The 25,071-nt window shown below is 52.5% G+C and overlaps 1 protein-coding gene across 1 annotated transcript in view; it reads right to left on the bottom strand.

Moving 5' to 3' along the window:
• The window catches only part of Rps6ka1 (ribosomal protein S6 kinase A1), a 42,090-nt gene that overhangs the window by 13,041 nt on the left and 3,978 nt on the right, over positions 1–25,071 (bottom strand). Inside the window, exons 2-17 of the mRNA XM_029476449.1 lie at positions 21,942–21,986; positions 12,849–12,965; positions 12,525–12,606; positions 10,448–10,528; positions 10,216–10,295; positions 8,441–8,547; positions 7,683–7,720; positions 6,888–7,030; positions 6,460–6,530; positions 6,124–6,212; positions 5,102–5,166; positions 4,740–4,846; positions 4,309–4,399; positions 2,359–2,517; positions 560–733; positions 280–369 (exon numbers count right to left, since the gene is read on the bottom strand). Of these exons, the coding sequence (XP_029332309.1) occupies positions 280–369; positions 560–733; positions 2,359–2,517; positions 4,309–4,399; positions 4,740–4,846; positions 5,102–5,166; positions 6,124–6,212; positions 6,460–6,530; positions 6,888–7,030; positions 7,683–7,720; positions 8,441–8,547; positions 10,216–10,295; positions 10,448–10,528; positions 12,525–12,606; positions 12,849–12,965; positions 21,942–21,986 (1,539 nt within the window). The remainder of the gene's footprint in view (positions 1–279; positions 370–559; positions 734–2,358; positions 2,518–4,308; positions 4,400–4,739; positions 4,847–5,101; positions 5,167–6,123; positions 6,213–6,459; positions 6,531–6,887; positions 7,031–7,682; positions 7,721–8,440; positions 8,548–10,215; positions 10,296–10,447; positions 10,529–12,524; positions 12,607–12,848; positions 12,966–21,941; positions 21,987–25,071) is intronic.

The following is a 25,071-nucleotide window of genomic DNA, read 5'->3' on the forward strand; positions in this document are numbered from 1 at the left end:
GCAGCCCTGGAGGGAGCATGTTTAAGGCTCATCTACCCCAGGCCTTGGCCTGTCTGTTAACATGTGTGGCTCAGTGGTATAGCACCTGCCTACATTGTATAATGTAGGTTTGATTTCCAGCATCAGGGAAAAAACCACAAAAAAAAGCCCTCAGGGGAGGGCTCAGGGACCCCTGTCTCCTCTCATGTGTGCTGGGAGGAGGCCCCAAAGTCAAAAACATGGGGTCTCTCAGTCAAATCCCAGCCCCAACCTGGCTTCTACGATTCCGTCCCCACTCACATCTTTCAGGGTGATGATGTTGGGGTGCTGGCCATACCGCAGAAGAATCTCAATCTCTTCTGAGGGATCTCTTTTGCTCTTGTCGATGACCTGAAGAGAACGGGAGGCCATAGCAACGTCAGGGGCAAAGACCCATGGAGCGAGCCTCTTTGTATTGTTATGGAGGCCATACTACAGAGCCAGGAAGAACCAAGCAGCCGTTCACCTGTCATTGTCCACAGACACTCCCCATCATACCCCAACCCAGCAGCCTCAGCAGAGCTATGGTTTGGAGGCTCACCTTGACAGCATACTCCATGTTGGTGGCCTTGTGGACACAGCGCTTACACACAGAGTAGGAGCCCACGCCAATCGTCTCCTTTACTACGTAGCCGTCACTGAAAACCAAGTTCTTCCCGTGGAGTTGCTGCAGGAGACACGAGTCAGCCTGACCCTGGATGCTACGGTGCAGAGGTCATCCCTAACATCAGGCCTTGGCTCGGTAGAGGTGGCATGGCAAAAGAGAAACAGCCACAAGACCTGAGTGTCATCTGACCTGTGTGGCTTCAGTCAGGAGTCTGCCCCTCTCTGAGCCTCCGTTTTTACTCTGCAACGGGCCAAGTGTCTCTAGAGTCTGGCCAACTTGTAAGCTAAGCCCAGGCCATGAGCTCTGATGTTAAGAAGTTCCTATCTGTTTTAAGCCAATAGTCAGGGCCATTCAGAGACAGGTATCAAGAATTGTGTTATCAGGAGCCGGGCGTGGTGGCGCACGCCTTTAATCCCAGCACTCGGGAGGCAGAGGCAGGCGGATTTCTGAGTTCGAGGCCAGCCTGGTCTACANCAGATGGTTGTGAGCCACCATGTGGTTGCTGGGAATTGAACTCAGGACCTCTGGAAGAGCAGTCAGTGCTCTTAACCACTGAGCCATCTCTCCAGCCCCACAGTTCAGATCTTTAGCATCCATGTAAACACTGGGCAGATAGGGCAGGCTACCTGTAATCCTACCACTTAGGAAGCAGAGTCAGGGATCCTAAAATAAATTGCTTGGCTAGTCAGCACAATCCCGGATCAATGAGAGATTCTACCTCAATACATACAGTGCAGCCACGTGATTAAGGACAACATCCAACGTCAACCTCTGATCTCTACATGCTGGCACACGTGTACGCATACCTGCCCACATACTTGCCTATACAAATGCAAGACCACACATACACACATACGCATGCATGTGTGACATGTTGGTGGCACATACCCAAGGCTGTCCTCCAACTTGGGATGCTCCCTCCTCCCTTGGCCTCTCAAGTGCTGGGATTACAGCCATGTCTGACTTCCGATACTTTTTCTCCTCTTTGGAGATAAGGTCTCACTAGTTAGACCAGGCTGGCCTCGAACATTCATCTCATGTCATGTGCCTCCTGAGTGCTAGGATTGATGGCACGTGATACCAGGCTGCCATCGCTCTTAACCCTTCACTGTCTGACCAGATGCTCCCCAAAACATCACCTCAGTCATAGAGCGCCACAAGGAAACTCACAACCATAAGGAACCTTAGCCCCCCACTCAGTTTACCCACCAGGGCAACATCAACAAAGAAAGCTACACCCTGCTCTTCGGCCCTACCCACTCTCTCTCTCTCAGCACCTGGGTCACTCTCTCGAATACCCTGCACCTTCCAAACAGAAATCTACCCCTCCTTACAACTTCCAGTCACCATTTTCCCCGGTTGTGTGATCCTAGGGGAAAAGACGGCACAGCTCCAACCTTCAGACTTTTGGCCTGTCAAGTGCCAGTGACTTGACAGGTCATTCAATCAATTAAACATCTTACTCAGGATTTTGTGGAAATCCCAATGAAAGAACAAAGGAGACTTTCTCTTAAATTAAACTTGGCCTGGTGTGCTGCACACAGTAGGTACTGGACAAATGGTCTTGAGTCTGGCCTCATTTCTCTTCTTACAGCCAACCACCTACCCACCGTAATCCCCTTTGACTGGCAATGTGGAGGCTGCCAGTCCTGAGGCAGCCAGTTCTTGCATTCTGCCCAGGTTGTGACCTGGGACAACCCCCCACCCCCACCCCCGGTCTCACGGAGCCTCACCCCTTGAGAGTGTAGGTATTCCACAGTCTTGCTGATCGTGTGCAGGACGAAGCTGGCCTCCCGCTCTGAGAAGAATTTCTGCCGTAGGATCTTATCCAGCAGCTCGCCGCCCCTCATCAGCTCTGTCACCAGGTAGACATGCTTACCGTCATCGTACACCTGCCAGAGACCGCGCCATCAGCCTGCGGCCCTTATCGCCAGCTCTCCAGACAAGCAGGCTCAGGGCTGGGCTCTGCCACGTGTCCGTGGCCCACCACCCATCTGGGCTTCCATCTTGCTGGACAGTGGGTGCTGACATCATTGGTGACGGTTAGAAAACGCCACCACGCCCGGCGAGGGGGTACTCTTGATGCCTGNAGTCCAGGACAGGGAGACTGCCGGGGCCGGGGCCTGCTTCAGCAGGCAGCCCTGGAGGGAGCATGTTTAAGGCTCATCTACCCCAGGCCTTGGCCTGTCTGTTAACATGTGTGGCTCAGTGGTATAGCACCTGCCTACATCATATAATGTAGGTTTGATTTCCAGCATCAGGGAAAAAACCACAAACACATTCACTGTTAGATCTCCAAGAAACCTGGGAAAACTCTTAGGACCTGTGGTTCCTCCCAGGGCTCTCCACGCAGGCCCTCACCCTAAACCTCTCCCTCCCAGAACCGGGCTTCCTCTTCTCGTTCCTCAGCCTGATAAATAACTCAGCTATTTTGGCTATTCTGGTCTCTTGACCCAGACCACCCCCTTGGTCACCGGCTCCTCTCTTGTTTTCCCCCCTACCCCTCTCATGGTGCAGTTCAGTCTGCCGGCCATGTTCCATTAGGACTCTCCCCTCTGCCTGCCTTCTCCCCTTTATCTACAATAAAAGTCCCCTCTGTGCTTTGGGAGGAGCCATGGTCTCCTCTGACTTCATTTTTCATCCACATACTAAACGAATGCTTAGCTGTGCATGACGGCACGGGCCTGCAATCTCAGCCCGCAGAAGGCAGAGTCAGGATTGCTCCAGATGGAGGCCAGACTGGGTTACACAGAGAGTTCTAAGCCAGCCTGAGCCACAGAAAGAAACCCTGTCTTAAAAACTCCAAATAGGGCTGGTGAGATGGCTCAGTGGGTAAGAGCACCCGACTGCTCTTCCGGAGGTCCGAAGTTCAAATCCCAGCAACCACATGGTGACTCACAACCACCCGTAATGAGATCTGATGCCCTCTTCTGATACAATCAATCAATCAATCAATAAATCTTTAAAAACTCCAAATAATCAATTAACGAACACAATATAAGCAAACCAACACGTGCTTAGACTGGTCCAGACCTGTCACGTGAAGATTGTAAGAGCCCCACACCCAGCCTCCTGCTCAGGCCAGGCCCAGGATGCCTCTTCCCACCCTCTCACCTCAGGTCCATCCCCCTCTTAGGCCTATTCTCAGCACAGCTAGAGGGACAGTTCCAACCAAGAAGTCTGGGGCCACCTGTGCTCTACACTCATCAAGGGACTGCTCACCCCACCCCCCACCCCCAAGTCTGGCATGTGAGATCCACGTGGCCTCAGCCTCATTTCTCCCCTCTGGGAACTCAGTCCCGATGAACTCCACACACTCAAGAGTGTCTCGGTGTCACTACACACGCCGTTCTCCTGGATTAGATAACCCACCCTTTGTCCATCATTCAAGTCTTAGCTATATTCCCTTCCCTGAGAAAGCTACCTGATGTCGCTCCTCTGACCCTCTATAATCCTTCCCACCGACACCTGAGCTACACGGTTCTGTCTTGTTCACAATCCACCATTCTCACTACGGCTGGCATAGAGCAGGGACCTGGTATGGACTTGGCAGATAAATAAGGAGAAGACAAGACAGCTGTGAAGTGATGCGCTTCCTGTCAACAATGGTGTGCAAGCTACACAGAGGGAACAATCACCCTCTAAGAAGAGGCCTCAGAAGTAACACACACCTCCCCACCCACTGGCAGTATCTGGCTGGACGTCAGGTTTCCCAGCTCATCCAGCCTGCGGGCACTGTCCCCTCTGCGCTGCCGGAGCCTCTCCATCATAGGTCTGCCAGGTCAGATTCCTCATGCCTGATGCAAGCGCAGGCCTTGTGTGTTTAGTGGTCCCAGTGGGCTGGAAGATGCCTGGGGCAGGGGGTCCTGACTTTCCTGTTGTGGCCTAAACCACCCCCACACTTCAGTTCCTCACTGAGAAACAAAGCAGTCCACAGAAGCCCAGGGAAGTAGTCGGGTCGCATGAAGTCAGGATGGAGCATGAAGCCCACGGGGCCAGATACTGCCTATCTACCCACACACCTGGGCTTCCAGAATCCTCGGTCACCTCTGTAGCCCAGGGTTCCCCCAAAGATCTGCTACCCTGCCCAAGACAGACAAGTCAGGTCAGGAACGTACCCCTGGGTGTGCGTGACGTGAACTCGGTATCAAAGTAGAAGGTGTCATCGGGCTGGGCCACAGCCGGCTTGAAAGGGGGCTTGATCTCACGCCGGTAGAGCTTCTGCAAGGTGGGGTGTATGCTCTGGTCACCATGGTGACCCCACAGCCTGCTAGCAGCCCCGACAGGAAGAGTAGAAGCTATGCTGCTCAGTGGATAACAGCAAGGGAGAGCAGTCTTCAAGGGCTTGAAATCACCCCTCCAAGGGCATGTTAAGGGCTGCTCGCCTTCTACCTCCCACAGCTGAGGCCACGGTTGGCAGGGGCCCCTCCCTCACCCTTCCTGCGTCCATCACAGGGCACAGGCACGGGCACTCACATTCCAGTCAATGGTGGAGTAGAAGATATGTCTCTTGATTTCCTCTGCCCCATCAGGGCCCGAGCCTGAAAGAAGCCAAATGAAGCCAACCTCAGACACCCATTCTGTCTTCCAGGCTCTGGACCAGCTGCTACCGTGGAGGGCAGCATGGGTTCACCCTGTCCTGCGTCAGTACCCACTACCCTGAAGTCTGGAGCCTGCTCAGTATTTTCTACGTTATGGAGCTTCTGCTGGTGTACTGAGGAAGGAGGGGTTGGGCAGGATGGGAAACTTGTCCAAGCATCAATCCTGACAGAAGCTGGACTTCTTTTGAGATCTAACAAGGGCCTTCATCCACTCCGACCACAGGCCCCCCCTCCTCTCTGCCCTTTTCTTCCTACGACCTCTCGACCTCTCTTCTTTATCCCTGAGACAAACGCTCATTCGATTCAACCCAGGGACCTGGACTGGACCTTAGCTGGTTGTGATCCAGATAAAGCCAGCATCCAAAAAACTCGGCAAATACTGTATACTTCACTGAACAACAGGAACGTCCTCTGATCAAAGATCCCTGGGAGCCAGGGCAGGATCACTGTCTCCACTGACACAAGGAACCTGGGGCTCAGAAAGGTGGGGTCCCCTGCCATAGCGCAGGCTCATAAACCGTATTCAATCACTCAGCAAATGTTTACAGTACTGCTGGGTGCCGGGCAGCGGGGACAGCCACAGCTAGGCCTGAGACCTTTCTCGCTCCTAAGCTCCTGCGCCTTCCCTTGAGCCAGCAACCTTGGCAGAGAAGCTGTGTGGGGGCCTGTGTCCTTGTCCCTGAGGGGGTATGAATGACTCAGTTCCTGCCTTCCCCCCACACAGGTCACCCTCCCAGCACCATACATGGAACCAGAAAATAGGGTGGCCAGCAGCATTGTCTGCTCATACAAAGGACAACAGCTCCTTTCAGTCCCAGATGTGGCCCCGTGGCCTAGGCTGCAGCTGTACCCTGATCCCCACTGCCATGTCCCTTCCTCTGAGCTGGGGTTGCTTACCAAGCCGATTGGCAGGATTCCTCTTGAACAGGGCCCGCAGGAGGCTCTGGGCTTCCGTGCTCAGAAACTGGGGCATGCCTAGCTTCGCCCTGGAACAGCCACAGGTCTCATCAGGGCTGAGCCCCACCCAGGAATCCCAGAGCCCCTTCCCTTTCTCTTTTCCAGCTCAGTCCAGAGAAGCCAGCCACTAACTCACCTCCCAGAGACATTAAGGACACTTCCCACTGGCCCTGGCAGACAGCAAGGGTCTGCAGACAGGGAAAAAGCAATTCACTGGCCCTGCAACTGGGGTGGGATTAGGGAGAACTTGGAGGGCCAGGCAGTGTTGGTACTTACTTCAAAATCAAGGTCATGGTCTCCTTCCGGTCCTTCCCCTGGAAGGGCAGGGAGCCCGTCAGCATCTCAAACTTCGGGGGGGGAAAGGAAACATATAGGTGTGGCCTTGTTCTCTGTCTCCCACACGTCCCTCCCCCTCCTTCCCAGGCTACCCTGCTGCAGTCCGGGGATTCTTGCTGGCCTGGTAAGACTTTACAGTCTAAGTCTAGCTGCAGCAAGGCCTGTACCTGCCTCTGCCCCCATCCCAACCTAGAATCCAGGAGCAGCACTAAAGCCGGAGGAAGGAAGCGGAGGAGAGTCCCCAAGTTAGCTGAGGGGTGGTACTTCAGGCAGGTGGACTAAAGCCCGCAGCTCTTTCAAGGAAACAAAGTACAACAGTGTGCAGCTGAGAGACAAGGGGAAACTGAGTCTAGAGCCTGGACACTCACCATCAGAACGCCATAGGACCACCAGTCCGCACTGTGAGTGTGACCCTGGCGGTTGACAACCTCGGGCGCCATGTACTCCACTGTCCCGCAGAAGGAGTAAGCCTTCTTCTCATGGTCTATGGCCTCCTTGCTCAGGCCAAAGTCTGCAGCATGGAGGGTAGAGAAGTCACTTCTAGGATCCCTGCCACGCCCACGGCTACCACACTTAGCTCCTCTGACTGGAGCCAGGTATCACCAAGGTTGTCAGTGGGAGCTCCGTCTGAACTGAGACCTAGGGAGCCTCAAGAGATGGCTCAGCAGTTAAGAATATTGGCTGTTCTTCCAGACAACCCAGGTTCCATTCCCAGCTCCCACATGATGGTTAACAACCAGGTGCAGGGCTGGTGAGATGGCTCAGTGGGTAAGAGCACCCGACTGCTCTTCCGAAGGTCCAGAGTTCAAATCCCAGCAACCACATGGTGGCTCACAACCACCCAAAATGAGGTCTGACGCCCTCTTCTGGTGTGTCTGAGGACAGCTACAGTGTACTTACATATAATAAAAACAAACAAACAAACAAACAACCAGGTGCAGGCGACTCTAGCTTCTTTGGGCAACACATGCATGAGGTACAGATACAAATATAGGCAAAACTCCCATACACACACAAAAAAATAACTAAGTAACAAGGCCTAGGTTTTTGGCATGTATGTAACTGGCATCGTCTCCCAGGAAACACAGCCATCAGCTGAGACCTATCAGATGGAGCCTGGTCATCCTCCCCAGAGCCCAAAGGAGCAGGTGCCCTTCACTCACCAGTGAGTTTGATGTGGCCCTCCTCATCCAAAAGGATACTGTAACAGAGAGACAGGAGTCAGGAATCCTTAGCTGCAGGCTCTGTGCAGGTTCTAGCAGTAACCTTGGGGTGGAGAGACTTGGGCCTGACCAGAAGAAGGGTATGGTCCAACTCTACCCAACGAAAAGTGGAAGGATGGAGGCTCGGGAAAGTAACTCCTTTAGAATGGCTGGGGAACTTGTCTTTCTTTCAATTTCACTACATTGTACAGGCTGGCTTCGAACTCCTGGACTCGGCCTCTTTAGCAGCTGGTACTACAGCTGAGTACCGCAATGCCTGACTTGGGGTGTGTCTAACTCTTCCACCAGAATCTATCCCAGCTCTCAACATAGCACCAGAAGGCAGTGCATACGAAACCCCCAGGATAAGCGGATGGAGAAATGACCTTTAGAGCTGGGTGATAGTAACGCAGGCCTTTAATCCCAGCACTTGGGATTAAAGCACTTGTTTCAAAAAACCAAAAGGAAGGGGAATGGAGTAGGGCCACAGCTGCCCTGCAACCTTTAGTAATAGCAGTACCGACCAGGCAATTCCTAATTACCTAAAGTGAACCTGCTGTTGGCCACAACCTGCGACAACCACCCATCCCTCTGACAGCCCCAAAGAGAGAAATTCCTGGGAGCGCCACGCCATCTCCTAAATGGCCCTGTTCTAAAAGGGCCCAAGAGCAGTCCCTGTGCCTGGGAGAGATCAGCAGTATGGCAGGGGCTCTGCTCACTTCTCAGGCTTGAGGTCTCTGTAAATAATGCCCAAGCTGTGCAGGTGGTCCAGGCCCAGTGCCAGCTCAGCCAGGTAAAACTTCACATCCTCCTCTGTAAACATGACCTGCAACAGGGAAAGACACACCCGTCAGCTGGCCGACCCCGTTCCCCATGAGCCGGCCTACTGAGCAGTCAGGGCCTCTTGGTGTGGAGGGTCTACCCTGGGGACACAGTCAATGCAACACATCTTTCTCTAATGCACAAGTCACTGCCTGTGCTACAGTTTGGAAACAGCAAAGAATGGAAACACCCAGGAATAAAAGACTGGAATAAACTGCTTCCCCCCGGGGGAAATGGGCAGCTCTGCAGCCTTAACGCAGAATAAGGAGTTTGCTCACATCCTGATGTAGAACAGTCTGAGACACACTGACACTAGAGGCCAGGCACAGAACAGCGGGCAGAAACTATTATGTCTCATATAAGAAAGGAGGGGTAGACATGTATACAGAACATGGGACAGAACGAATACACAGAAAGGAACATTGGAAGGTTAAAATAGAAACTAATAAGAAAAATGTTTATTTGCAGGGGTAGAGGGACTGTGTAGTGAGGAGACTTTACCATGAGTATCTGTCTTTTGGATCATAGAAATGGATTGCCTAATTAAGCATTAATTATTTTTCGAGACAAGGTTTCTTTGTGTAGCCCTGGCTGTCCTGGAACTCACTTTGTAGACCAGGCTGTTCTGGAACTCAGAAATCCGCCTGCCTCTGCCTCCCAAGCGCTGGGATTAAAGGCGTGCGCCACCACGCCCAGCTAAGCATTAGAGTTTTAAATACTGAAAGTATGGTTCTGAGAGAGTGACATTCCGTGGGTAGACTCTTGTCACCAAGTCTTGGAACCCCTATGGTGGAAGCAGAGAATCTATTCTTACAAGTTGTCCTCTGATCTTTGAATGCACACTTATGTGTTTACGTGTCTGTCTGTGTGTCCCTGTTGTTGTTGCTGTTTTAGAAAGTGTGAGTCTCCCCTGAGCCCAGGGACTGAGTCAAGTGTTTGTATATTCTAGACATACACTCTACCAATGACTTACATCCCTACCATATATTTTTTCAGTTGCTCAGGCAGGCCTGAATCTTGTAATCCACCTGCCTCAGCCTCCCAAGTAGCTGTAACAACAGGCACAGGCCCTGTGTCACAATGCCTGACCAAGCTTGGTTCTTCCCACAGGTTGGATTGTATTCATGATCTTGTCTTTTAGAAATGAGGTTAGGGGCTGGTGAGATGGCTCAGTGGGTAAGAGCACCCGACTGCTCTTCCGAAGGTCCAGAGTTCAACTCCCAGCAACCACATGGTGGCTCACAACCATCCGTAACGAGATCTGGTGCCCTCTTCTGGAATGTCTGAAGTACAGTGTACTTACATATAATAAATAAATAAATCTTTAAAAAAAAAAAAAAAGAAATGAGGTTAGGATCCCTTTCTTTCTACTGGGTCCTTTGTATTGTATCTTTTTGTAGCGTCCTGGGTGGGTTTGGGCCTCTTCCCCTTGGCCAGTACACCCTCGCCACTCTCTCTCAGGCATTTGAGGGATCCCTTAGCAACCAGAAGTTACAGCAGGGCCACATTTAGGCCCAGTCATCCTCAGCACATCCTGAGAGAAACTCCCAGAGGCAGGTGACGTTTCTAGATTGTTCAACAGAGCCGGGAAGTTACAGGCCTGCACCACATTGCTCTTCATCGGCCTCAGGATGGGACTCTGCCACATCCCAGCAGTGGGATGCTAGCTTACCTCCTTTGAGAGTCGTGTGAACAGGTCTCCACCACGCAGGAAGTCCAGAATAAGATAGAGCTTGCCCTCAGTCTGGAAGGCTAAGAGAGGAGAAAGCCACTGTGGAATCAGCTGGGTCAGTGCTAGCTTGTGTCAACCAGGCCTGAGAGGTGGGACAAGGAACGAGGAAGGCAGCAGGCAAGGGTGGACACTGAGGGGACAAGTGGCACTTGGGTGGGGTCGGTGGCCTCACCATAATGCAGCTTCACCACGAATGGGTGGTTCACGTCAGCAAGGATGTCTCTCTCCATCTTGGTCCGAACACGGTCGCGCACTGGCCAGAGGAGAAAAGAAGTCACTAAAACCCACCTGAAAAGCCCACCTCTGGGTGAGGTTTCACACTCAGCCTTCCAAGGCTCCCCAGCCTTTCCAAGCACTCTTAGGGTGCTCTCACCCTTGGGACAGTCAGCTGGTTTTTTCTTCCCCAGAATATTCTGGGTCCTCAGGCAGCTTTTGGTCTCCTGGAGACGTCCAGGCAGGTCCTTGTGTCTCGCCCAGTTGTCTAGCCTCACCTACCACCAGGCCCTCTGTAGCCATGGAGCACCATGTGCCCCAGGTGCCTTATTTTCCGAGGTCCCCAGCCTTTGACTCTGCACCCCTTTAGCACACACTATCAAGTCCCTGTTTATCCCCCGTCACAATCCCTAAGTTCAATACTAAAATGTGATTCTGGGTCTACACAGATCTTCACGGGCTCTATCAGTTTCCTTTTCCTTTTGCTTTGCTGCTAGGGAGGATCATTTGAGACAAGCTCTCAAGTTGGCCAGGCTTGATTCTCAAGTTGGTCAGGGTGTAGCCAACACTGGCCTTGAACTTCTGATCCTTCTGCCTCCATCTCTACCATGCGTTTCAATGACAGGACTTAATGAATGTCTGGTTGGGGGTGGGGATAAACAAAGATAGCAAGCAAATTCTGACCACCAACAGGTTTTTGGTTGACTAAGTTCAGACCCCACAACCTCCAGGAAGTATCTACCCTGCAGGCAAGGCTGAGATCTCTGGGCTCCCACAAGGCTGGCGTTTCCCGTCAGGATACGTTTTATTTTGTTTTAATTCTTGAATTTCTTTCGCTAGATGTGGCAGGGGCCATGTGTGGTTTTAACTAATCTAGGCACTTTCAGACACACCTCACATTTCAGCCACCGCAGAGACATGGTTCCTCCTTTCTGGGAGAGTCCTTCCTTACTTTACCATCTTGTTCTGGTAAATTCCTAACATCCTTCAAAGGCATAGGTCCTGCCCTGGCCCCCAAAGTGTCCCCCAGACTCCTCATCTGACCCCTATGAATCCACAGCCCACCCCTCAACTCCTTGGCCTGGATATCCATGCACACAGCCTGGTATTGCTATACCCAACTGCCAGGCCAGGTAAAGACTCTCCCGCCAGTCCATGAACCCCTCACAGCAGGGCCACATCTTTGCATCTTTCTCCTCCCCTGCGACTCCCACAATCTCTCCTGAGGGACAATCCTACTATTAGCCTACACTAAAACTACCATCATCCAGCAGACATCCTTTGATAGGCTAAGGACAGATCAGACCTTAAGGCTGGCCCCTCCTTTCTCCCTGTTACACCCGCAGCTAGGGGTCAGCATGGGCTCCACCTGATTTCTGGCTATATTGGTTCCCAGACCAATCAGAGCCAACTGACCCTCAGCCAACTACTAACCGTCCTCGTCTACTTTCTAAGAATCCTTGACTTCAGCTCGGGGATCCATCTGAACCCCTCGGTCATCCAACTCTGTGGCCCTGTCCCCCACTAACCCTCTCATGGATCCCAGGTTCTACATTCTCAGGCTGCCTGCCTCTTCTCTCAAGCCCTTCTCCTCCTCTTCCTCCTCCTCTCTTGGCTTTTTTGAGACAGGGTTTTTCTGTGTAGCCCTGGCTGTCCTGGAACTCAATCTGTAGACCAGGCTGGCCTTGAACTCACAAAGATCCACCTGCCTCTGCCTCCTGAGTACTGAGATCACAGGCACACGCACACGCCACCACTGCCCGGCTCTCACATTATCCCTCTATGGTCTGAATCTCCCAGGGAAGGGGGGGTCTCCCTTAGATTATCTCACACCCCCAGCACTCCCGTCTAAGCACCTCTTTACTAGGTTTTAGAGGAGGGGGAAGGAGAGGCAAGGGCAGCTTGTTTTCCACCTCCATGCCAGAGACTCCTGAGAACGAGGTACCTCCCTCACCGGCTCTGTCATCCTGCAGCCTGGGCTTCTCCCTCATCCTAAGCCCAGCCTCAGTTCTTTCCAGGGAAGCACTCTAACTCACCTTTCAGTGTGGCCTTCTTTAATACTTTCATGGCATACAAGTGCCCACTGTCAGGCCGGGTGACCTTGCGTACCAGGAAGACCTGAGAAGGCAGAGGGTGGGAGGGAGGTGGGAGGTGGCTGGCTGGCCCAACTGGCTCCCAGCTGCCACAGTGACTTAGATGATCCCTGGGGCCCCAAGTGGACCTTCAGCTCTCCCTCAGTAGATCAAGGGGACCTGACCCCCCCCTTGCCCTCTGATCCTTTGGTGCATTCCAAGGTAACCCCTGACATTCCACCTCAGACACAACCTGTGAGACCCTCCCAATAAGGGGCTTGAACTTACTTTGCCAAAGGATCCTTGGCCCAGAACCTTGAGGAGCTCAAACTGGGATGGATCGGCCTTCTCAGAGCCAGCCTTGACGTGGTGTGTGATGGAGATCTCCTTGAGGATGGCCTCCTCCTGACAGAGGGACAGAGCTGGTAGGTGTGGTGTGTGGTGTGTGGTGTGTGGGCCCCTCTGTAGACGTGGGGCCCTTCCCGGGCAACATGGCATATAGCTTATCCAAGCCATCCACCAGATGGAACCAGGCCCAGGAGACCACTCCCTCAACAGCCGTCAGGCTCACAGGTACCAACAGTGTCTCAAAGGCCAACCACCAGAGTGTGTCAACTCAGGTGAGGCCCAGTTCCTGTGGCATGGATGCTCCAGCCTGCTCAGACACGAAGGGAGGTACAGACATGGCCAGGATGAGTTGACCAAGGCTTGGGTCTGGTGCAGGGACCTAGGAAGGCAGGCCCTCCCTCAAGGCTCCCCTCCCCCAGCTATTAGGCTTTTGCCACAATAGGAAGTAAGATCTGAGCTCATAATGAGGTAGAGCTGGGTCTTTTTTTTTTTTTTTTTTTTTTTTGGCTAGGTTGGATAAGATGAGATAAACTCTCTGATTGTATGGATGAGACTGAAGTACACAGAGACCCAAGAGTCAGCCAGACATCCCCCAACCCACTCAGTGCCTATCTGGAGCAACCCTGTACCCTACCGAACTTCCCTTGATAAGCATTGGGTCACTGCTGTTTTAGGACCTCTCCGCCCCTCCAATCTGCCTGCCTTGCGCTGAAGCACTGAGGTGCCTCCTCACTTCCCCAGGAAGTAAGTCCAGGCGAGGTCCAGTCTTCATCTAGCAGGGCCAGAAGAGTCCAAAGCTAACTTAGACCAAACTGGCTGCCCAAACACCTGTTCTAGAGGCTACTGCCAAGCCACGAGCAGATATCCGGGTCCACTTACCGAGTCCTGCTGGGGACCAGGGCCAGGGCCAGGCAAAGTCTGGCTGATCCTGGACCGCTGTTTCCCGAGCAGCCAAGGGAGCAGGGTCCTGAGCCGCAGACGGGGCAGCTTGGGGTCCTGCTCCATCCGCCCGGCAGGGCCACAGCACCATGGCAAGGGTAAGCAACAACCCACTGGGGCTGCCAAGGAGGTGGCTGGGCCAGAGGCGGATGTGCAGGGTGAAGGCGTGGGGGCTGGGCCAGGCTCAAGACAGCCAATCAGACGGGGCCTGTGGTTTCCTGGCTCCAGCCATCCACCCTCACTCTGTTCCCTTCTCTCTCCCCCCACTCCTCGGGGCCTGAGGTCTGCCCTCTGGCCCTCCCCTCCATCCTCCTACAAAGAGAACGCCCCATATCAACCCAGCTGCTGAGGAGATAAGTCCTAGATAACAGGGACCTGACAAGGTACCCAGTAGACAGAGACAGGCATCTACCACGTAATGGCAGCCAAGGACAGATACCCATCAGACAAGACAGACATACATATACAACGTGTATATACGTATGTATGTATATACACGTTTTATATATATATATACATATATATATATGTGTATATATATATATATCCAACAGGCAGGGAGGATGTATTGGCAACCAGCAAGAGATAGATAGTCTGGAGCCATTACCCGACAGACAGAAACGGACAGGCACATACAATGAACACACAGAGGTGCTGGGAGACCTGTACCCAGTGGCAAAAGCGGGAATACACATCCACTGTACAGAAGGGAACGCATGACTCTGTGATAGAGACTCATCTGGACACGCAGAGACAGAAGGAAGAAGCCACTCAACACTTATCATGTACCCAATTCATGAAGACTGGCACTTATCAACTAGAGACAGATTCTGGAACCCAACAAGAGAGAAAGAGCTGGCAGCAGGGAGCCAGGCAGAATTTGAGACCTCCACAGACTGACAGGGGGCCAGGGCAGACTCAGGCAGGTAGCAGGGCAGGGATCCCCCAGGGAAGGACAGAGCAGGGCAGAGTTGCAGATTCTTGAGTCTCTTCTTGAGTCCTCGGGGTAGGGAAAGAGCAGGGAACCTATGCCACCAGCCTCAGTACCTAGCAGCTGCACTGGGTCAGTGGTCAGTCCCAAAGTGAGGTCTTCCAAACTTTTTCAGAGAGTTCCTAGGGAGCCCCAGGGCTGACGAAGAGGTTGAAAGAGCCATCTCTTAACTGGACTCTCATCCAAATATCCCTAAAACTTCTCACCCCTCTGGGGGGGACAGGAAACTGTGGTTCAGGTTCAAGGCAAACCAATGACAGTGCTGTCCCGAGCCAAGTCCCTCCTCTGGGTTCTGTCTGACTGTAGTCGGCAGCCTACAGTCAGTGCCAGGAAAGGGTGGGCAGGTAAGTCAGCCAGAGCCCACTTCCTGCCCTCCCAAGCCCGTCCCTCTCTCTCTGTCCTAACAGCACTCCAGGACTTCCCATTCCAAACCCTCACTCCGGAACTCAGAGGTTCTCCGCTGCACCATCAAACTCCTGAACACTGAGGGCCAGCCAATCCCCAGAGAGTAATCTGGTGGAACAGGCAGAAGGCAAGGCCCAGAGAGTGAGTGTGCATAGGCCAAGGCCACACAGCAATTCTTGCTCATCCCACCCTGAGATCTGCTCCTCAACCCCGAGCAGTCTGCCTGAGTAGACCCGTTTGGGACAGATGCAGCTACCCGGAAACTCCAGGGGTCAAAAAGCTTCCCCCAAACCTATTCTGTGCAGAGTCGTTCTGACAGACACTTCTGGAGATGAACCACCCCTCTCCTCACCTTTCTGGGATAGACGCCGGAGTCTCTTTCAACCCTGGGGAAATCAGCGGGTGTTTGCATGGTGGGGCTCAGGCCGGTGACCAGAGGGGCCTGTGACTCCTATAACTTCTGCTTTTTTTAGCCTTCTTAGCCTAGAAGGCAGGGTCTCTGGCTCCCCTCCTTCTCACTTCCCTCTCAGCAGGAAGGAGGAACTCAAGATGGGTTAAGCTCCCTTGCTAAGGAGCGGACACTGCAGACCCCATGCTAGGACTCAGGGAGAGCCCAAAGGTGCATACCTTTTTGTCTCCTGACCCCCAGGGAGTGAAGACAGGAAAGGAGACCCAAGTCACAAGGTCACGATGCCCACACAACAGGCATTCAGAACTTGAAAATATACCCCGGGGGCTTCCCGAGGACATATGGGTCAGAAGTCTGCAAGGCAGGTCTGGTTGACCCAGCCAAGAACTTAGACAACCCTTCCCCAACAGAGCAGGCAGCACCCTGCCTGGTCCTGTTTCTGTTCAGACACATCCTAAGTCCTGGGATAGACAAGAAGTCAGGATCCAAGAAGAAGATGAAGAGGCTACTGAGAGCAGGAGTGGACCAGGTCTACCCCTTTCTCCAGGGCTTCAGCTCCTCTGATGCTAACACACTCACAGAACTGACAGATTCACTCTGCCTGGTGACAGTCCAGTGTAGAAACACATGCCCCCTCACGCACCCCACATTTCCCCTTCCCTGTCCTCACAGGGCTCTGATAACAGTCTGTGGTAGATGGCCTGTGGGATTGTGAAAGACGCCTCCCCGAGACCAAAGCGCTGACTGCTTCTTCAGACAGGGGCAGCCAGCCCGAAGACTCTCCACAAGTTCTTCTGCCAGGATTCCCTCAACCCACCAGTCCCCATTAACAGGGAAAGAAGCACTGTAGCTACCAGAAGGGACGGGAAGAAGAAAACGCACTCAGGATTTCCTTAGTTGAACTGCGTGACGACCTGAAGCCTCTGATGAGGGGAGGGAGGGACCCACTTATATTCCTGGCCCTCCCCAGAGCAGCAGGAGGAAAAGCCTATCTCCACACCATCTGATCTTTGTCCTCTCAGGCCTCCACGCAGGGCCTCTTGCTACGGTCAAGCCTACTTGTCAGCTGCTCATCCTAAGAGTCACTAGCACCCCCTTCCCCAGCTGGCAACATCTGCAGGACCTCCCAGGTGTGTCTCCCAGTGTGTCCTCAGCAGGATGGCTGTGCCTAGGCATCCTAGGGAGGGGCTGGTCCCAGGCACCAGGTCAGGCCAGGGAAGAAGCACTGAGCATTAAGCCTCCTGTCACATGAACATGGAAGCACTCAGTCCTTCAGCCTTTGCTGATGTAGGTCCACCAGGCCTGGGCTTGGCACAGCACCCACGGAAGGACCATTTCCCAATTTCAGTGATAAGGAGACAGGACTCAGAAAGAAAGTGACCAGCCCCAAGCCATGAGGACGGAACAGGGGACAGTAAAGGTTAAACTGAAAAACCTGCACCTGCAGGAGAAGCCAAAGCTTTCCCACATTTCATCACTGACTCCCCCTACCCATCAAAACTTTCCTGCAAGCGTTAGACACTGGTCTCTCCTTGGGACACGGCTGACAGCTCCTGGCCCCTGCTTTATTCAGGTGGGAGACAACTGTCCTGCTACAGAGCTGCAGTTAAGATGCTGTCGCTGCCCAGAGGTGCAGAGACGGTTGAGGGTGAAGACCTTCTGGATGAAGACAGTCCAGCTGGGTCTTGAAGATGAACAGGCATGGGATAGACAGAAAGGGTCCCCGCTGAGAATGAGCGGTGTGAGCAAGGCCCATGGGAAGTGGGGTAATGGCTCTGTGCAAGTCGCCTGCTCCCAGGCAAAATGCCTACCTCAATATCTGCCTCTCCCCTGCCAAGATGAAGCTTCAAACCATCCCCTTGGAAGGATGTCTCCGGGCGCCAAATGGGCCATGGAGAAAGGACACTGTAAATAAAACCTCTTTCTATTTAGACCACAGGCGCTCCCCAGGGCAGGCTGAAGGAAGAGGGCCCTTCATGCATCCCAGGCGCTAAGCAGGTAGTGTGGCCAGTTCCGGTCATCCACAGAAGTGTCTCAATCCCTGAGGCTGCCTGAGGCTCCCCATAGCCCAGAGTCACATCCTGCCCAGGCCAGGGGGAGCATAAGGGATCCGAGGGATCAGGGTTTCATAAACAGGAAGAGAAGAGGGGAGGCGGGAGATACTCCGCTCTCAAAATAGACCTGCAGGCACTTCAAAGGGGTCCAGCTCCGGAGATAGCCAGAGGAGGGGGCCTGGCTTTCCCAGGCTGCTCCCAGGAGGGGAGGGGGAGTGTAAGTGGAACCCTGATATTTCTGAGTATCCAAAGAGTGTTTGCCCTACACCATCAATGCTAAACCCCAACTCTCTTTCCATCTGTAATGGATAAAGGAGCCAGCATTAGATAGCAACACTGGGTACAGACAGACCTTGAGGAATACTGTGTTTGTTTGTTTGTTTTTAAGGTTTACTTATTGATTGTGTTAAGTGCACTGTAACTGTCTTCAGATGCACCAGAAGAGGGCATCAGATCCCATTACAGATGGTTGTGAGCCACCATGAGGTTGCTGGGATTTGAACTCAGGACCTTTGGAAGAGTAGTCAGTGCTTTTAACCGCTAAGCCATCTCTCCAGCCCCTTGATGGATACTGTTAATGTGTACACAGCACAATCTCTCTTCCAGGTGGCCCTAAGAGCTAGATTCTTTTTTTTTTTTTTTCCTTGTTTTGTGGCAAGGTCTTGATAAGTAGCCTTACTGGCCTGGAACTTGCTATGTAGACCAGGCTAGCCTAGAACTCACAGATATCCACCTGCCTCAGCCTCCAAATGCTGTGATTAAGGGCCTGTGTCATCATGCCCAGCAAGATAGCCTCTGTTCTGTCCTTTGAAGGAGCAACTTGTCCCTGGCTAGGCAAACAGAGAACAGGAAGAGAGCCCAGATTGCCTGGCTCCCAAGTCTCATCTTCACATGGAAGGCCTGCGTCCATCTCTGGCTACTCAAAGCCCAGGAAACTACTAACTCCCCAGGGAAGGTAGGCCGGTGGCCCAGAGCCCACCCAACCTTCCTTTGCTTGCCACACACAGCAGAGACCACCTCTCTGCTCCACATTCAGCCATGAGCTCAGGTGACACTGGTTGAAGATGCCTGGACCCCTCATCACTCTCCAGAGAGGAATGTGGGGATCCAGAAGCTGTGTGCCCGTGCCCATGTGATCTTCCCATCTTAGCACCAACTGCAGTGTTCCTGCCTCCGCCCTCCCTCCATGCCTGGGTGCTCTCTGAGGCTGTGTGGTGTCCAGTGCCCCTGGGTGAGGTTGCGTCTCTCAGTGAAACAATATAATGCACCAAGTATGCGCTGAAGGACAGTTGGCCTGTTCCATCCACTACACAACAATGAGGTCCCACAGCAGGTTGAGCGCCCCCTAGTGTACTAAGCACAGAAGTAGCCAGTGAGGACCCTTGAGCCACAGTCAGGGCTGAGTTTGCACTCAGAGCTAGCTGGCACCTGGGGTGGTAGATACCCACTGTTCTTCCTCTTCAGGAACTCAGCAGCCAGGGAGGAATGTTGCTGCGGTCAAACAAAGCTTGACCCCCATCACCAGGTGACATAAGGCTTCATTTTTCTCACCTGGGAAAAATGTTCTACCTCTGAAATTGTGCACAGGGCAGGAGAGATTGCTCTTTCATTAAGAACATTGTTCTTCCTGAGGACCCAGGTTTGATTCCCAACACCTCCTTAGCCACTACCACTCATCTCTAATTCCAATTCCAGAGGACCTGACACCCTCTTCTGGTCTCCTTGGGCACCACACACGTGAGGCACAGACATGCATGAAAGCAAGACACATATACGATAAAATAAAAATAAATCTGAAACAATAAATAAACGAGCTTCTTGTTTGATGCCAGGCACAGTTCAGCTTTTTCCACTGTGTGGCATCTGAGCACTGCCCGCCCCAAGTCATACTCTCTCCACCCCGGGACCTTCCACCTCAGAGCAGGGCCTTAGACTGTGGAATGAGCACAGGTTTGGGCTTCAACAAACTTCCTGCCCCTCTCTTGGTTTGGTTTTGAGACAGAGGCTCAAGTAGCTCAGGCTAGTCCAAAATGCACTCTGTACTACATAGCTCAGGCTAGTCCAAAACTCACTATACACCAGAGATGATTTTGAACTTTTTTCTCCTCTTTCTACCTCCCTAGAACTGGGATTACCGCCTATCTCCAGACCTGGCTCTTTTGACCCTTGAGATACCAAGTAGAGCTCACTACTAGGTTCCCCCCAAACCTCTACTGTGACCCCTTGAATCTTCAAACCTAAGATCTGAGTGCCTTGGTCTCCAATAGGGACACAATGGATCACTGTGGGGTTTTTGTTTGTTTGTTTGTTTGTTTTCCTGAGACAGGGTTTCTCTGTGTAGCTGTGGCTATCCTGAACTCACCCTGTACACCAGGCTGGCCTCACAGAGCATAGGCTAGCCTCACAGAGCACAGAGAGTAAAAGGCCTGCACTACCACTCCCCAGCTCCTCCCCCATTTTATTACAAGGAAACTAGGAGCAGCTCCTAGAGCTCAGTCTCCAGACATGGTCAGAGATAACAAAGTCCAAGCTACAAGGCTTACCAGTCCCCATGGCTCCGTTGCCACAGTAACTAACAGCAGGAGTGGGCAAGGGCCTACTTCTACACACGCCCCACCACACCCAGCTCAGCTACCTTATGTTAGGAAACTAAGTCGATGTAAACCTCAGAGCCAAGCCTGACTCTAAATCAAAGGTCACACTTACAGCTGGGCTGACCTAGGCCTGGAAGGCGGGGCCTTGGGCAGGAAGTTAAACAGAGCAACACACCAGGGTAGTTCCAGCATGAGCCAGCGGTTACCATGTCAGGTCCTTCACTTCAGTCCTGGGTTACTCCCCAACTTTCAGATGAGGACAGAGACGGAAAAGCTCTTTGGTGGGGCAGGGTACCTGGAATCTGGGTTTGCAGAGACCCTGCCCAGAGGGCTTTCAAAGCCTCTCAACAGCATTATCTCTGTGACTTAACAGCTCGCTCTCTCTCTCTCTCTCTCTCTCTATCTCTCTCTCTCTCTCTATCTCTGTGTGTGACTTAGGCGTAGTTCTTCCTACTACAGAGGTGAGAAAGGCAGGGCTCAGAGAGGACAAGGTACCCAACGAAGGTCGCACAGGAGCTTTTGGCAATGTATAACAGCAAGGCGGACAGGTGAGATAGCTCAGTGGGTAAAGGCAGTGACTGCCAAGCCTGACAAACTGCCTTTGATCCCTGGCATCTGCCTGACAGAAGGAGAGAACCGACCTCAGCAAGTTGTCCTCTGACCTCCACACATGCCTAGGGACATGCATGCGTGTACACATACACACAAAAGCATACACGAAATTATTAAATCAAAGTATAGTGCTGGTTTTGGGCTGGACATGGCGGTATACACCTTTAATTCTAGCACTTGGGAGGCCACGCAAGGCAAATGGATCTCTGAGTTTGAGGCCAGCCAGAGTTACACGCCAAGACCCTGTCTAAAAAAAAATTAATTTAAAAAAGAACAACAGGCCAGGTGGTGGTGGTGCACGCCTTTAATCCCAGCACTTGGGAGGCAGAGGCAGGTGGATTTCTGAGTTTGAGGCCAACCTGGTCTACAGAGTGAGTTCCAGGACAGCCAAGGCTACACAGAGAAACCCTGTCTCAAAAAACCGAAAAAACAAAAACAAAAAACAACAAAAAAAGTACTAATTTTTTGTTGTTTTTAAATAAAAACTAGGAAGGGGTAAAGGACTGGCAGGTCGCCCGGGGAAGCAGAGACAGCTGGGATAAATGGCTACACCTTGTTCTGGGAGCTCAAGAAGCCATCTGAGAGGCACTGGGCACTGTCAGGCTAGAAAAGCCACCAGGTTCCCGGTCCTACCACTCCAATTCAGAGAGCCAAATGCTACCAAGCCCCTGTGGCACCCGCTCCCACCAAGGAGCTCAGCAGGACACACAGAGCTCACCAATCATTCCGCAGGCACAAACTGAGAGGACATAATAAACCCAGGAAGTGCTGTGGTGTGTATAGGTCACAGCCAGCCAGAACTCCTGGGTCCTGAATCTGCTCCTGGCCCTTCCTGGACCACACCTTTGAGCCCAGGAGTGAAAGCTCCCTCACCTTTGAGGAAGGAAAGCTGAAAGCAGCGGTCTCTGTCCTGAGCAGAGACAGAGTCAGAGGAAGAGAGCCGAGCTAGGCAGAGGGATGAGAGGTCGGGGCCTCCACATCTCCTCTCTCCTTTCTAATCCAGACTTCACTGAAGTCTCCAGTCCTCACCTTGGATGGCTGAAGTCCAGCTTCTTCCCCTGAAGCCTGGCCATTCTGAAAAAGAGAAACAAAAGGAAGGAGAACGTCACAGTTTACCTGCAGAGAGAGAGACAGACAGACACACACACACACACACCCTGAGACACTCCATCTTTGGCTGCTTCCAATAGCCAGGGAGGCAGGGGCGACCAATCCATTCTACACGGGTCCCCTCCACCCCTGCTTCTCGATGCAAGAATCAAGCTCTCGGCAGCAGCCCCTCCCAACCCCAGAAGGATAGACCTAGGACCCAGGATACCCACCCTCCTCTTCTGCCTACCAAACATCCCATCTATCTTCAAAGTCTCAGCTCAAATATTACCTCTTCCTAGGGAGAAGGAAGGGGCTCACACACAGCCAAGCTCTGCCATATAGATGGTGCAACCTTCTGCAAACTACCCATGAGAGACCTGTGTCCCAACTGGACCACTGGAATAGATACTCTAGCTTCCCTAAATTGCTCTAAGGATGGGGCAGGTAGGTGTCCCCTGCTGGTGGCTTCCCCGGCCCTGCTCTACTTTGTGAAAGTGATGGCTGTATCCACCATGTCTTTGCATTTCTCCATACTGCTGGTCACATACAGACTCACTTTTTCCCATAAGCAGAGAGACCTGGGCGGGCGAGCAGACACGAGGACCTGTACCACAGCTGCTCTGTGAGTGCCTGCCGCATGTCAAGGCTGGGCTCTCTGCCCCACACCTGTGGCACTGTTTAATCTTTCTGACAGCCTAGGAGTTAGGCCTTGGCTCTCTAAGTAGAGGAGGACACCAGAGCTCAGAGGGGACTAAAGATAGAACCCTCACACATTTGAAAAGCAGGGATCTGAAATGTGTCCTCAAATGTGGGAAGGGTCTGCTGATGAAAGACCTCCACCTCAGCCAGGGAGCTGCCTGCAGGGAGAGGCAGGGGCACAGCCCAGCTCTGAGATCCAGTTTCTTCCTGACTTTTACGCCAGATGGAATTGACATTCCCAGGGGTATAGCACAGCTGGCCTCTCTATTCCTACATGCTAGGAAGCTTGAAACCCACCTGAGGAAGCTGTCCCTACCCTTCCTGGCATGACTGAGTACAGTGAGACAGACAGGAGGTTTCCAAAGGCTGGGACTTTGGAGCCAAGGGTCAGAGCCAAGGGTCAGGTTCATAGGGCAGCTTTGGTCTTGCTTGGCGGCAGCAGGTAAAGCTGGGTTCTGCCTATTATGTAACCTCCTGCGCCTGGAGTAGCTGTCCCTTGCCTGCCAGGACATCCTTCCTGCCCTGAGCCCCCTTAATGCCCCTAGTCCTCCCCAAGAGCCAAGTGTTATTATACAGGTGTACACACACACACACACACACACACACACAGACACTTTCAGAAGGCACAGGTTGGTCGGAGCCTAAGGGCAGGACTAGACAGATGCACTTGCAGAGTTCAGCTCACTCAGCTGTCTAGATGTCACAGAGGAACTGTCTGTCCCACCTACAGGCACAAACAGCCTGCCTACCAGCCCCTGCAGCAGTCCTCCAGAGCTATTCTAGACCCTCATCTGCTCAGTCAATTCAGTCTCCATCCACTGAAAACCTCCCAGCCTCTGTCACTGGGACTAGGCTAGATAGAACAGAGTCCCAGTGCCTCAGCTCGAAACCCAAGGTCACCATCTCCAACCACCCAGCGCCAGGACTAAAAACTGTGTGTTCAAATTTTGGCCTCTACCATTTGCATGGCCCCAAAGAGGTCATTATACTTCTCATGGCTCAGTCTTCTTACCTGTAGAATGGAACTAAATGGGCCGCTGTTTAATGTCAATGAAATGAAGTCATAAATACACAGCTGGCATGGGACTGGCCCATAAAGAGTAGCCACTGGAGCCAGTATTATTGTCACCCCTACCCAGTTCCCATCTTTTTATTAACTCATACAGAATCCTTTGTCTTCTGGCCTATTAAAGTAGTAAGTTAGACAACATTTACCACAAGAATGTCTGTCCAAGTGGCCAGCCATGAAGACTCACACCACGTTCACCTGAAGGGCACTCTTGATAAAAAGAGATGAATTCTGACATTTTCATCCACCTGAAAGTATTTCAGGGCAGCCAAAAATAACCTTTCTCAAGCTGTAAACACACGGACTGCGAGACCGACGAGACGGCTCATCAGTCTGAGGTGCTTGCCACCAAGCCCGAAGACCTGAGTTCGATCCCTGAAAAGCACAAAAGTGTGGAAAGAGAGAACTGACTCCACGCACACACGCGTGCACACACACACACACACACACGTGCCCATGTGCACACGGCATGTGTAAATACACACAAAAATAACTACTAACAATATCTTAACGATGGGCCGTCCATGCTCCTTCCGTGTATCATTCCAGTTTTAGCAAGCTCTCCTGGGTGCTCTTTGGGGCTTCCACTGAAGTGATCTGAGACTGAGTAGACCTGTCCCACGTGACTGAGCATTTATACGGTGGCTTACCCTAACAAGAAGCCCTTTCTACCCTTCTACTGGGGCTCCGTTCACACTTTACCTCCTCTGCCCACCCAGTCCCTAATTCTTCCCTCTCTCCTCTGCAGTCACAACACTGAGCAGACACCTAAACTCAGGAGGGGGCAGGACTTGTGTCTTTCATCGGCGCCTTAGTTCTGAGCCAGGGTCAAACATACAGTTTGACAAATGAAAGGTGAAAGGTCAACCCAGCAAAGACAACAAGGAAGCCAAAATAGGTTCTTTTTTGAGACAGGGTTTCTCTGTATAGCCCTGGCTGACCTGGATCTCACTCTGTGGACCAGGCTGGCCTTGAACTCAGAAATCCACCTGCCTCTGCCTCTCAAGTGCTGGGATTAAGGGCATGAGCCACCACTGCCCGGCCAGAGTAGGTTCTTGTTACCGAGGTTCAGCAAAAGGGCTCACCACAGCTAGCAGGTGGCAGCCATGGGTCCATGACTCAAAGTCATGCGTTTGTGAGCCTAAATCCCTGACGAAGGAAAGAAGGCATAGCAAGAGGTGTCAAGTTGTTTTTAGGTAATTCAGGAACCTCAAAGGTCACCTGCTAGAGGACAGGAGGGACAGACAGGACGGCAGAAGTCACCTGCTAGAGGACAGGAGGGACAGACAGGACGGCAGA

Source organism: Mus caroli, chromosome 4, assembly GCF_900094665.2.
Source record: "Mus caroli chromosome 4, CAROLI_EIJ_v1.1, whole genome shotgun sequence".
In the NCBI taxonomy this organism is placed as follows: domain Eukaryota; kingdom Metazoa; phylum Chordata; class Mammalia; order Rodentia; family Muridae; genus Mus; species Mus caroli.